Source organism: Grammomys surdaster, unplaced genomic scaffold, assembly GCF_004785775.1.
Source record: "Grammomys surdaster isolate TR1022 unplaced genomic scaffold, NIH_TR_1.0 125621, whole genome shotgun sequence".
In the NCBI taxonomy this organism is placed as follows: Eukaryota; Metazoa; Chordata; class Mammalia; order Rodentia; family Muridae; genus Grammomys; species Grammomys surdaster.
The window spans coordinates 1215681-1228220 of record NW_021620462.1 but is presented as its reverse complement, the minus strand read 5'-3'; the positions used below and the strand labels follow the sequence as shown (position 1 = coordinate 1228220).

At 44.9% G+C, this 12540-nt stretch overlaps 2 protein-coding genes across 6 annotated transcripts in view; one reads left to right on the top strand and one right to left on the bottom strand.

The window, feature by feature from the left end:
- The window catches only part of Kiaa0753 (KIAA0753 ortholog), a 49029-nt gene extending 39388 nt beyond the window's left edge, over window positions 1–9641 (bottom strand). For 3 of the 5 annotated variants that reach the window (XM_028787268.1, XM_028787266.1, XM_028787269.1), the window contains exons 1-3: window positions 9569–9641; window positions 4750–4895; window positions 558–1158 (exon numbers count right to left, since the gene is read on the bottom strand). In XM_028787268.1, the coding sequence (XP_028643101.1) occupies window positions 558–1158; window positions 4750–4842 (694 nt within the window). In that variant the 5' untranslated portion in view covers window positions 4843–4895; window positions 9569–9641. Of the gene's footprint in view, window positions 1–557; window positions 1159–4749; window positions 4896–5537; window positions 5674–9568 lie in introns of those variants that run through there. The other 2 variants (XM_028787267.1, XM_028787271.1) reach the window with 2 other exon arrangements.
- A 296-nt stretch (window positions 9642–9937) lies between these two features.
- Txndc17 (thioredoxin domain containing 17) lies at window positions 9938–12010 on the top strand. The gene is made up of 4 exons (XM_028787283.1): window positions 9938–10138; window positions 10604–10685; window positions 11086–11161; window positions 11645–12010. Exons 1-4 carry the CDS (start codon window positions 9994–9996, stop codon window positions 11711–11713), a joined length of 372 nt encoding a protein of 123 aa, XP_028643116.1. The 5' UTR covers window positions 9938–9993; the 3' UTR covers window positions 11714–12010.
- Window positions 12011–12540: the final 530 nt, after the last annotated feature.

The window sequence follows — 12540 nt, the reverse complement described above, 5'->3', positions numbered from 1 at the left end:
TATCCTAGCCCAATAGCACCTTTTGCTACACAACTTCTCACGCCTCACTGTGTAAGAGCTGGGCTTGATGTTCTACTTGTTGGCTATAGTAACCCTACTCTCCATTTCCAAATCTACTACTTCTCAAGGAGATGCTAAGACCCTGACAGCATTAACTACTACGAAAATGGTATATGATGATTATACTTCTTCCCTTCTACCCTGTGGTCACACATGATGTGGGTTTATCTATACAACACAAATACTATAGTATTTTTAAAGCATATTAAAATAATTTTGCAAGAAGTAAGTATGATAGGATATTTTATATGTAGGTGCTAGATGTATGGTTAGGCAATCTATACACAGGGGATGGGCAGAGCAAACTTATCAAAGAAAGGAGACCTAAGTCCAACTCTCTTATAGTGGTTGCTAAGGTCTACTGAGCCAACTAGCTCACAGGAGGCAGCAGAACTCAGTTGGTGTGTGCATTGCGGACGGGGGCCCAAAAGAATGAATGGATTTAAATTATCCCAGGCCATGGTATCTCATCAAATGAAGAACTGAGTTTTTCTTACCTTTTTTAGTTAGTGCTTCTATCTTATGGATACAACTGCTCAATTCCTTTTGGAGTCGCTGAACTTCTAGCAGGCCTTTCTGTTCCCACAGGTTTTTGTTCTCCTCTATTCTGGGCTGTGGCTGAAGTCCTGGATCATGGGTAGGTGGTGAATTTGGCACAGTAAGATCAGATCGTCCTGGATGAGATGTGTACACATACACCTTGGCACCTGAGCTGGAAATGCTTACTTTGGACGGCTGGTGGCTGCAATGACAGACATCCTGACTCTTTGAGTCCTTCCTTTCCACCTTGGTGTGCATACATTTGTGAGAGTTATGGGGCTGACTTCTGAGATGATCTTTCACATGTTCTTCAAATTGTCTTCGTTTTACATCTCTTTTGGCTAAGTGGACAGCATAGCTAAGCCTCTCTTCTGATATGACAGAAAATGAGACAGAACTGCTTAATTCATTTCCAGCTCTAAAATCCAAGTCTTTACCATGATACAATTCATTGTATGAGTGTTTCAGTTTTTCAATTTTAATTCCATGTGGGCAAGAGTACCGGACTGCCAAGTTGCTGGGATTTGTAGGAACATTCCTATTAAATTGCAGCTGGTTCTTTAATAAATAAAAGTAAGCTCACATTAGAAAAATAATATATTGCATAGCTCTCTCTCTCTTTCACATACAGACACACACATACACACATACACACACTCCAGTAACTAATATTTTACCCAGACAATTATTTGTATGAAGAGCTATTTTTCTGGTATGCCCATAGAACCACCTGTATACATGACATACAAGGCTCTCTACTAAATCATCTAGTCCTACAGTAACAGCCTTCCACCTGATAACAGAATACTGGGTCTTCCTACAAAGGCTACTTATAAAGCTTCATGCAACAACCAGTGAGTTCTTCAACTCCCAATTACAGATCTGCCCTGGTTCAGAATGCCAAAGTCGAGCAGTATACAAAGACTCTGGATTAGAGCTTTCTTAACAACAGCCCCACAGGCATACACTACACAGCAGAGCTAAGCCAATAGATGCTATCCCCAGGTCTGCCTGAGATTTTCATCTGGTCATTAGACACTCCTTTTACCCTGTGTCCATAAAGCACTTTGTTCTAAACAGTCAATCCACTTACCCAGGCTTACACAGACTTAAGTTCTTACCAGAGTCCATCATAACAGACAGCCTTATGATGTGCTACACTTAAACATAAACATCCTTCTACATTCCTCATGGATTTTAAGACTGCTTTCACTGTTGCATTTTCTAATCTTCAAAACCAGCCTTTCAGGCTGAACTACAATCGTATTGAACAAATAAGACTATTCTAGTTTTTCCACTAAGAGGTACATTATTAGTACAGGTGTGTATTTAGGATTTCGTTTTGTTTTTCTGATTCTATATTATTTTCTTAGGTTAAGTAATACGCTCGAAGATTATCAGGTCAAGAGAAATAAATAATTTTATGACTTTACAATTTAAAAGAACCCACCTACTATGGAAAGTTAGGGAGTCCATGTCATGGAATTCAGTGGATCCAATTTCAGGACACCTTCACTGGGAGATCTCCCTAACACTCACAATAAATGTGCTCAGTCACGTGTAGATGCTAAAACTGGAGGAACTTTTTGGGAGGAGGTAGGTGGGTAATAAAGGAGTAGGGAAAACTTCACTAAGTAGAAAACACCTGAAAGTACACAAACTGAAACAACAACAACAACGAACAGTAACTGAAATCTATTATCTTATTTGGGGAAAGCCTTTTCTTTAAACATAATTCAATACCCCAAGATTGATATATGCACTGGGGGATGGGCAAACCAATGAATTCCTCTTTAATGTGAACACAAGAAAAGTCTCTTTAAACTATGATTCAAAATTCATGATTAATAAAAGGATCTCTGATGTGAGGGAAAGTGAAATGATACATGAGCAGTAAATTTGACTACATTAAAAGAAATCTCTTAGCTGGCCAGTGGTGGCACACATCCTTAATCCTAGCAGAGAGGCAGAGCAGCAGATCTGAGTTTAAGGACAGCCTGGTCTACAGAACAAATTCCAAGATAGCCAGGACTACACAGAGAAACCTTGTCTTGAAAATAAATGAATAAATAAATAAATGAAATTTCTTTGAAAATTTTTCTCCCTGATTAAGAACCAACACACACACACACACACACACACACACACACACACACAGCCTGAATAAAGCAGAAAGTGGTGGTGCATACCTTTAATCCCAGGCAGGTGGATTTCTATGAATTTAAGGGCAGGCTGGTCTACAGAGTGAGTTCCGAGACAGCCAGGGCTACACAAAGAAATCCTGTCTTGAAAAATCAAAAAGAAAAAAACAACCAAACCAAAAAAAAAAAAAAACAACCCAATAAGCAAAGACTAGAAGAAAATATTATTTGCAAGTATTTGTGTGTGTGTGTGTGTGTGTGGTGTGTGTGGTGTGTGTGAAGAGGCTCACAACTACCTGTAACACCAGTTCCAGGGGACTCTAAGCTCTCACCTTGACATACACCTACACCCATGTGCATACATCCATATACAAATCTACACACACGCACACACACACACACACACACACACACAATTAAAACAATTTTTAAATCTTTAAAAAATGTTCAACCTTATAAAAAGATAGTGAAATTCCATGAGACAAAAGAGTACAACACTATATGCTTTTGGTAAGGCTACAGGGAAACATGTTATCATAAAGTAATGCACATAAATTCACACAGGCACATACACATTTAGAAAAAAACATAGGAAATGAGAAAGACAGAAGAGATGAAGAAAAACCAGGGAAGAGGGGGAGGAGGAGAGAGAGGGAGATGGGAGAGAGAGGGAGAGGACATGAATGTGTAATGGTCAAGGCACACACCTTTCTGGGGTAACTTTGCAATATTCTTCTACTTTTGACCCAGTAGTCTAGTATCACTTCTGGGACACCATGCAGATGCACCCCCAACAGTCACATATAAAGGATTGCTTACTATTAGATAGTTTGTAATTGCCAATTGCTGAAATCAACCTACATGCCCATGTAGGGTTGGTCATGAAATAATCTTTGTCATAGATTAGAGTGCTAGAAATGGAAGACATAGGATGTCTCTAGAAATAGCTCTAGGAGCTGGTGTGGAGATATTTCTTAGAAAACATGGTGGGAAAGTGTAGCTGTAATAGCAAGAAAAGAAGGTGCCATAAGAATATGTGCACGCATCTGGTCCTTAGGACATAAAGAAAATGACAAAGAAAACTGGGAGTTAATGAGATCAGTTATCCCTAGGGCATGATGGAAAGAACAAAAGGATGAGCAGGCGGAGGCAACACTCTCCTGAATGCATGTTTGCACAGGTCTGCATTGGAACCATGTACATGCTTCACATACACACGGGAGGTGGGGGGATAACAGAAAAGCCTAGAAAAGAATATCAGCAGAAAACAGTGAAACAAAACCACACTAAAAATGAGAGTAGAAAAACATTTTTTTGTTGTTGTTTTTTGAGACAGGGTTTCTCTGTATAGCCCTGGCTCTCCTGGAACTCACTCTGTAGACCAGGCTGGCCTCGAACTCAGAAATCTGCCTGCCTCTGCCTCCCAAGTGCTGGGATTAAAGGTGTGTGCCACCACTGCCTGGCTAGAAAAACATTTTAACCTATAACTTTTGAACACAGCATTTAAGCGACCACCATTAGACACACAAAGCATTTTAAAGCATTACTGAACTCTTTGTATCCATACACCCAATGACTGAGCAATTAAATAGCTATCTGTCGATAAGGGATACCAGGATTCACATGCTACCCTAGAGGGGTCCAATGCCCTCCTCTAGCCTCTACAAGTATCCTTGCACATACATGTGCACATACAACTCAGAGACACACATGTAAATTTTTTTAAGTTATTTTCTTAAGTATGAAAACAATACAACTAGGTAATAAACTTCATTTGTAAAGTGCTCTGAAATATTTAAAATGAAAGTGGCACTGTTTGTAGCTTCCTTTGGAATGCTCATACACAAACCTTAGACACAGATGGTTGAGCAGACAGAAAACAGGGCAAATTAACAACTGCTAAATCTACAAAATGGCTTCAAAATGTTCAATGCCTTTCTATTTTTCAACTTTTCTTCATGTTTAAAATGTTTTGTAATAAATATCTGAAGGAAAACAGCAAAACAACCTGGGGCTGAAGATTCCTGGGGTCACTCATTGCACCCAGCTGGAGACTGGATGCTAATTGAACACATGTAGAAGCTGGCTGGCTTGGTCCCATCACGTCAGATGATGAAGAACATGAGCGACTGCCTAGTCATCAGGCAAATCTTCCTTAAATGAAACAGGTATCAAATTAAACAGTGCAACTATCTTCAAATAACAGATTAAAAAAACTCGATAATCCCATGCATATATAGCAACATTTTAGATTAAACTCACAGTAACCTCATGCAAGAATGATTGCTTAAAAAGAGGTCGAGTTCTTGCATTTATAAAAGCAGCCACTTTTGAAATTCTCATTTTCAGAAGACTAGGGAGCCACTCTTTAATGATAATCCCTTGGGCCGTTTTCATTTTAAAGCCTAGGGCTCTATAGTAAGTTTTATTGTGACCAACTGTTGTTTTTATGACCAGATAGTTTCATGGGCATGTTCTACATGAATAGACCCTAACTACTGGTCAAAAGAGTAGAATGTATTCATTCCAGAATGTTAAGTAGCTCAGATAAAGTCCTCACCGACTCTAACTAAAGCTGGGGTTTTAACTAGCTGAACAAGCTCTCTAGATGTTTAGATCCCCCGCCATGCCCACTCTGTACACACTGACAGTGAGACCACGTTCTGGCTAACTGAAGAATCTGGGATGCTCTAAGGAGCTCCACCCCCACCCTTCTCTCTATTCTGAAGATCTTCTAACACACTTGAATGGCCCTGCCGCTTGGCGTCAACCATGTTGTCACACATAGCCATTTACCTATTTCATTGTCTGCATCTCAGCTTCCCAGCTAGACTTGGCTCCTTGAGAATTGAGGGCCTTGTCTTATTCTTTTATTTCCCACAATCAGTATTTTGAACACAGTAAACAATTTTAATGCAACATGGTTGCATTGAGCAATTTTCTGAGAAATTATAAGTTTAAAATACACTGGAAATTTTGTTCTCTCAAAGAATTCTAGAGTAAATCAATTGGGAAGTTCAAGGTTAAGAGGAAAAAAAAACCTGGCTTAAATTTTTAAAAAATAATCAGAAGTTTACAGACTGGATCCTCTGGATGCATTTGCAGGAATATAAAGACAGCTGTACATGATTGCTTGTTTCTAAGACTACAGAGACATGATCCAAGAAGCAGATGGGACACACACTAGCAAGGCAATGCCAGCCGGCCTGCCAGCACCACAGGGCTGGAGCTGAAGCCACAGAATGAGCTGCATAGTTGAGGCTGTGCACCTCAAGTCAACAATCACACACACACTCACACACAAGTCCAGGACACCCACCCCATACCATTCCCTTGTAAAAAGTCCTGGGATAGCCCTCTCCTTGTAATGCACTCCCCATCTTTCTAAAAGTCTCCCAATTTGTTACCCTACACACCCTATGACACTTGCCACAAAGTATCTCTCCAGGAATCATGAGGTCCCTACACATCAGTTCCTTCATCTATACCCAAGACAAACGGTTCCCCAACCTCTTCCCCCCCAAACCCCAGGACATCTCCAACTGTTTTCTATGTATCTACTGGAAGGTGCCTCTCAATCCACCCTCCCCCATCTCTCCCAAATCACTCACTGTCACTCTAGCTTCAGGAATCCCTCCCACAGCTCTCTTCCCATTCCCCTGCACATCATCTCTGAAATGGCCAAGGTCTATTTCCTCCCCTGAAACTGCCGGCAGAATTGTCCTCATTGCAGATACTCTGGGAATATTCTCACAAGTTGTTTCCTCCCCTGCAGACCTTGGACTGGTCCACATCCTGGAACCAAGCTCACCGGTGTAAGACACTTCCATAGCCTGACCCCTCCCTACAAGTCCCAGGCTCCGTCTACTCACTGTTTCTTCCCCTGATGCCCTTACTCCCTCAGCAGACAGTCTTCTAAGCACTGTCCAGTCAGAGACACCTTCATTTGCCTCCTCTCCAGAGGGCCCAGTCACCCACACTGCCGCAGGCACATGTCTGACCATGGGAACCCCAACACCTGCCAGCACCCCCTGATGCAAAGCCTCCCTCGCTGCCTCAGGAACTCTTCCACTGTGTCTTCTCAACAGATCAGAGATACCTTCTGAGCCTGCTTCCCTCTCAAACTTAGGGACAGTGGCAGCAATGGGTACCTCAGTCATTTGTCTTCTTTGCCATATCCCCAAGCTTTCTCCACAGCCTCCATCCACCACCCTGTAAGGCCCAAAGCACCCAGAAGCTGTGGGCACTCCCACAGCTGTGGAAGTTCTAGCTGCCACAGGCATCACAGCAGACTGGCTTCTTAGTAAACCCTCAGAGAGTGTCGCATCCCCCATGGACTCAGGAAGCCCCACAGTCATTGATACCCTTGTAGGTGACCTGCCTCCTGAGTCTGAGGCTCTCCTACAGCTGTGCTCCCACAAAGAACTAGATGCCCTGAGAGCCACGCCCACACCAGCTGGAGATACCCCTGCAGTCACAGGTATACCTACAGTTTGTCTCCTTCCTGGTAAGCCTGAGAAATTTTTGGAGCCAGCCTCAATCTTCAGAGAACCAGGTATTTCAGGAGCCAGGGGAACCCCAATAGCTGGTCTCCTTCCCCATGAACATGGGAGAACCCCAGGTTCAGTATGCTCTCCCACTGATGAGCACTCCTCAGGAGCCATGGGCCTCCCGCAGGCAACTTGAGTTCTTCCCTGCAGATTCACACCATTTGGAGGGCTGCTTTCCTGACACACCCACAAGGCGGCAGGCACACCTAGGGCTGAGGATACACCTTCTGTGGTACACCTGTGCTTTGGCACAACTGCTTCAATCAATCCCACAGCCTGCCTCCTCCCACACGGACAAGAGAGAGCTCCACATCTGACACCCTGATCCACAGCCCCAGGGATCCCTAAAGCTGCAGGCTCCTGAGCCTCCTGCTCCCTCATGACCTGCCTCCTTTCCCACAGGCTTAGAGGATTCCCACTGTATGTCTCCTCCATAACTGGCCCTGGCAATGGCTCAGCCAGAGGAGCTTCCTGAGCCTGCTGCCTCTCCCACAGGCCTGAAACGTCATAGCTGGTTTCTTCTTCCCTCTCTCCTGATACCACCACAGTCTGCAAACCTGGCAGCTGTCCTTTTCCCCACAGTCCTGGAACACTTGCGTCATCTGCCTCCTTCCCCAGGGCCCTGGCTGCTCCCATTGCCTGTTCTATACCCCACAGGCCCTGGGCACCTCGAGAACCTATCTCCTGCTCCTCAGGAGCACACAACTCTGCAGTCTGTGCAGCTCCCCATGACCCTGGGTCACCTCCACATCTAGCTTCCTCTTCTCGAGCACAAGGCACACCTACAGGCTGTCCCATGGTCCTTAGGCCAGGAATACTCCTAGAACCTATATCCTCTTCCTCTTGTCTCCTTTGCCACAACCCTGGGCCCCCGTGGGAGGTAGTTTCATCTTCCATAGCCCTGGGTAGTACCAACAAAGCATCAGGGCCCCCTTCGATTTGCCCGCTTTCCCATAACATATGCCCATATTCAGCTTCTTCTGCCAGAGCCCCAGAAACCTGCACTGACTGCCCTCCCCCACACAGACATGAGGTAACCCCACATTCTCTCACTTCTCCAGCTCTGGGCCTTTTCAAGGCCTGAGACCATCCTATGGCCTCAGGCACCACCACAGTTTGTCTTTTTTCCCAAGGACCAGAGGCAGCACAGCCTATCTTCTCTACTACCTCAGGTCCACCCACATCAGGAGGCATCTTCCCAGCTTGTCCCTGCCTACAAAGGATAGAGACTCTCTCACAACCTGCCCCTATCCTCCTAGCTGTGGGCAGTCCTGAGGCCTGGGGGAAAGTCCTAGTATGTTTTCTCACCCAGGGTCCCGTGACACCACCTCGGCTGGTCTCTACCCAGGAAGCTCGCCCAGGAATACCCTTCTCGACCGGTCCCTCTCCCGCAGGAACAGGATGGAGCTCCACTCTGCTTCCTTCCCAGCATCCTGAAGCTACCCTCATAGCCTGCACCTTCAACCACAGTTCCAGGATGCTCTCATGGCCAAGTGTTCCTGGTCGACCTTTTCTCTCACAGCTTGGTGAGCTCCTATTGTCTAGCTCCTCCTCCCCAGATACAGTCATCCACACAGCCCCAGCAGGCCCAACCACCTCGGGCTCACCCACAGCCCCGTTTACCCACACTGTCCTGGGGTCCATTGCTGCCTCAACCGAGCCTGCAGTCCCAGGTGTCCCAAAGACCTTGTTCACCCCAGGGGGGACTGCAGGCTCCACGGTTCTCTTCTCTAAAGGCCTCTGACCATTCTGCAGCCTCCCTACGTTTGCACAGAGCATCCGCCGCACTGAAGACCTCACCCGGCGCCTTACTCCATAGCCTCGGGACAACCCTACACCCCACCTCCTCGTCCACAGAGGCCGAACACCCCGCCGCAACCTGCCGGCCCTCACGCAATGAGCCGGCATCTTCGCTACCAGCGTACACTCGCGTAGCCCAGGCAAGGGCCCCGTGCCAGGCTCGCAGCTCCTGGACAATTCCTTTCCCCAATGCAACCTCAGGCTCGCTGTCTTTGCACCTGTTCCCCTAGACAGCGTGCCCGCACACGCACTCACAACACTCGGATCCAGTCCTCGCTGCCTTTCTGCCTCCCAGCTCTCTCCAAACCCCCGCCCAATCCCGGACGCCGCCCCCAGCCCCGGCCCCCCTAAAGTCTGACAAATGGAAAGGTAATAGGAGGGGCGGAGCTGCAAGGCAAGCCCGAGGCGAGGTGTCTCTCACTGTCTCTCTGCCTAATGCAGCTTCCCAGAATTCCCCCAGCTCCAGCCCGAGCCCACCTGATTTGGGCGAGGCGCGGACACCAAGAGACTGTGCGGCGACCCCAAACTAGGCCTCGCTTCCGGCCTCTCGCGCAGTCGCCATGGCAACAGGCGCGCCGCTGTTTCGGAGCCGTTGAGCTTCCTGAGCCATTTGAGGATCAAGGTGTAGTATCGCGACGGGATTTGCAGTCATTGTCCATGAAGCCAGGGTGGAGACCAGACTAGGTCAGGCGTTTCGATGTCTGAAGGAAACTGGCGCCAAAAAAAAACTCTAGCAGACCAAAAGGACGGTCCAATGGAGTTATGGCCATCCAAGGCTCCCGTAGCACCGCACTGCGGCGGCACCGCCCACCCGGAAAGTTGCCTACGCCTTACTTGGGCCCCGCCTTGAGGCGGCGGGACCCTAGGGCACCTCCTGCGCTCCTCTCTGGACTGTTGTACTCATGGCCACCTTCGAGGAGGTGAGCGTGTTGGGCTTCGAGGAGTTCGACAAGGCAGTGAAGGAGCATGAGGGCAAAACCATTTTCGCCTACTTCAGCGGTTCTAAGGATACCGAAGGGAAGAGCTGGTGTCCGGACTGCGTGGAAGGTGAGATTGGAACTAGGACTGGGGGTTGCTGCGCCACAGAAGTGGTAGGAAGAAGGCCCCTGCTGAAGTCAGAAAGTGGGCTGAGATGAGGATCTTGGTCCTGAAGACCCGCAGAAGCGTCTGAGCTATACCCTGTCTCTCGTCAGGTCCTTACTCGCTCCACCTAAGGATGACTCTCATTTTTATCATGGATTTAGATCTTGGAACTTGGTTCTTTAAAATTTTCAGTTCCCCAAACCTTTAGTGTCTCATAAAAAAGACCTGACTCGCGAGTTGATCTTTCCGTTAGCAAATATCTATGCTAATTTTCTGTATGTGCCTTAAAGACAATCAGGACTAGGACTTAAGTGATTCACGAGCCCAGACGACATCCTATCTTACAACGGGTTAAAGTCTAAGACTGGGGACAGGGGAGGGCGCCGGGCTAGCACAGTTGTATAATTACTTTTTAACTTTTTTAAAAAGCTGAGCCAGTCATTCGAGAGGGGCTGAAGCATGTCACTGAAGACTGTGTGTTCATCTACTGCCAAGTAGGAGACAAACCTTAGTAAGTGATCAATTATGTATACTGTATCTCCAGACATGGACTAGATTATTAAAAAGTCGGGTAGAAAGGACCTCAGATAATTGATCAGGCTCTGTGTTTTAGGTATTGACTGATACACCAAACAATGAGAATTATTGAATTCATATTTACCTTTTATGTTCAGCTACATATCATCAATGAATTTGGTCTGGAATAAGTTCAGAACTCTATTGACTTTACATATATGTTTTATCTTAGCCACACTTTAAACTTTGCAGAAAGTGACACATAAGTTACAGTTCTCAAAATGTTTAAAGGCTAACAAAAGCAATGATTACTAATATGTATAGATCAACTGTTAAGTAAACTGTAATAAACCAAGTAGTATTTATTTTTCATTATCTTTTTCCTTTTGAAACAGCTGGAAAGACCCAAATAATGACTTCAGACAAAAACTGAAAATAACCGCAGTGCCTACACTACTTAAATATGGAACAGTAAGTATCTATCTTTATGTTGTAGTTATAATGTAGTTAAAACTCATGTTGCTTTAGAGTCAAGTTTGGGGTGTGTTTTGAAGCCACTTTTAAGATTCTGTGTTCAGAAGAAGTTGACTCATTTCTGAAAGCACCTTTGTCAATGTTTCCTAAATCCATTTTTCATGTTTAAAAGGGCTCTCCCTATATTTCTGCCCTGCCCCTAGGATCCTAAATTAAAGAGTTGAGGGAAAGAGATGGCACTGGGCATGCTGTCTCTTGTTTTCAGCCTATGGGGCTTCCTGATGTGGAAATTTTAGGCCTTTCAGGCCAAGTGTTTTAATGATTCATCTTGAGACAAGTATCCTAACTATTTAATAAAGCTTGTTATAACTAGCTGATGGCATAATTTCTGTGTTCAAAAATTTGTCATTCAAAGTAGAATTCATTCCACCCCTAGTAATATTCATAGTAGTGGTGAAAACTTAACCGTTCTTTTTACAGCCTCAAAAACTTGTGGAGTCTGAGTGCTGTCAAGCTAACCTCGTGGAGATGATCTTCTCTGAAGATTAAGATTTGATGACCTTGCTGGACTGTGGTGGCACATGCCTTTAGTCCCAGCACTCAGGAGGCAGAGGCAGCTGGACCTCTTTGAGATTGAGGCCAGCCTGTCCTACAAATTTAGATCCAAGACAGCCAGAGCTACACAGCAAAACCTTGTCTGGAAAAACCAAACCAAACAAGCCTGATGATTGCAATTTTGTGTTGGTCGCCTGGTTCATTTAAAAGAAGTCACGTAATTGCTTTGAATTGATGAGTAAATGATGTTAAAAATCAGTGTATGTCTAAACAATAAAGAATTAAAATACAGGGCTGGAGAGATGGCTCAGCGGTTAAGAGCACTGACTGCTCTTCCAGAGGTCCTAAGTTCAATTCCCAGCAACCACATGGTGGCTCACAACCATCTGTAATAGGATCTGATGCCCTTTTCTGGTGTGTCTGAAGACAAGTTACAGTGTACTCAAATAAATAAATAAATCTTTAAAAAAATTAATTAAATGGAAAACATTAATTAGTTTTTTTTAACACATGGCTAAGATTTGAGTAAAACGAGTCTTCAGTATAGTAGTAGTAACTCAAAGGAAATACTGAAGTAACTTATTAACTTCAAACTCTGCAGCAATTAGTATCTATTACCTTAAATTCTGTGTATGTGCAAAACCCTTTTCTGCCTTTGAAATGGAGAACTTCATTAAACCATTTAAGAAAGACATGGAATTCATATGCTTAATTCAGGCAGTTTTGTTTCACAAATGTCTAAAATGTGATTCTCCTGCTGTGAAACAGGCTGGTTCTCCTAGCCTCAAGCAAAGTACTATCTAAATCCCAATTTCTTCAAA

Bases quoted from the DNA above. Each gene is read 5' to 3' on its own strand.
- Txndc17 (XM_028787283.1), top strand. From the start codon at position 9,994: ATGGCCACCTTCGAGGAGGTGAGCGTGTTGGGCTTCGAGGAGTTCGAC. The intron at 10,139-10,603 runs GTGAGATTGGAA...TTTTTTAAAAAG, and splicing joins GTGTCCGGACTGCGTGGAAG to CTGAGCCAGTCATTCGAGAG. The intron at 10,686-11,085 runs GTAAGTGATCAA...CTTTTGAAACAG, and splicing joins CAAGTAGGAGACAAACCTTA to CTGGAAAGACCCAAATAATG.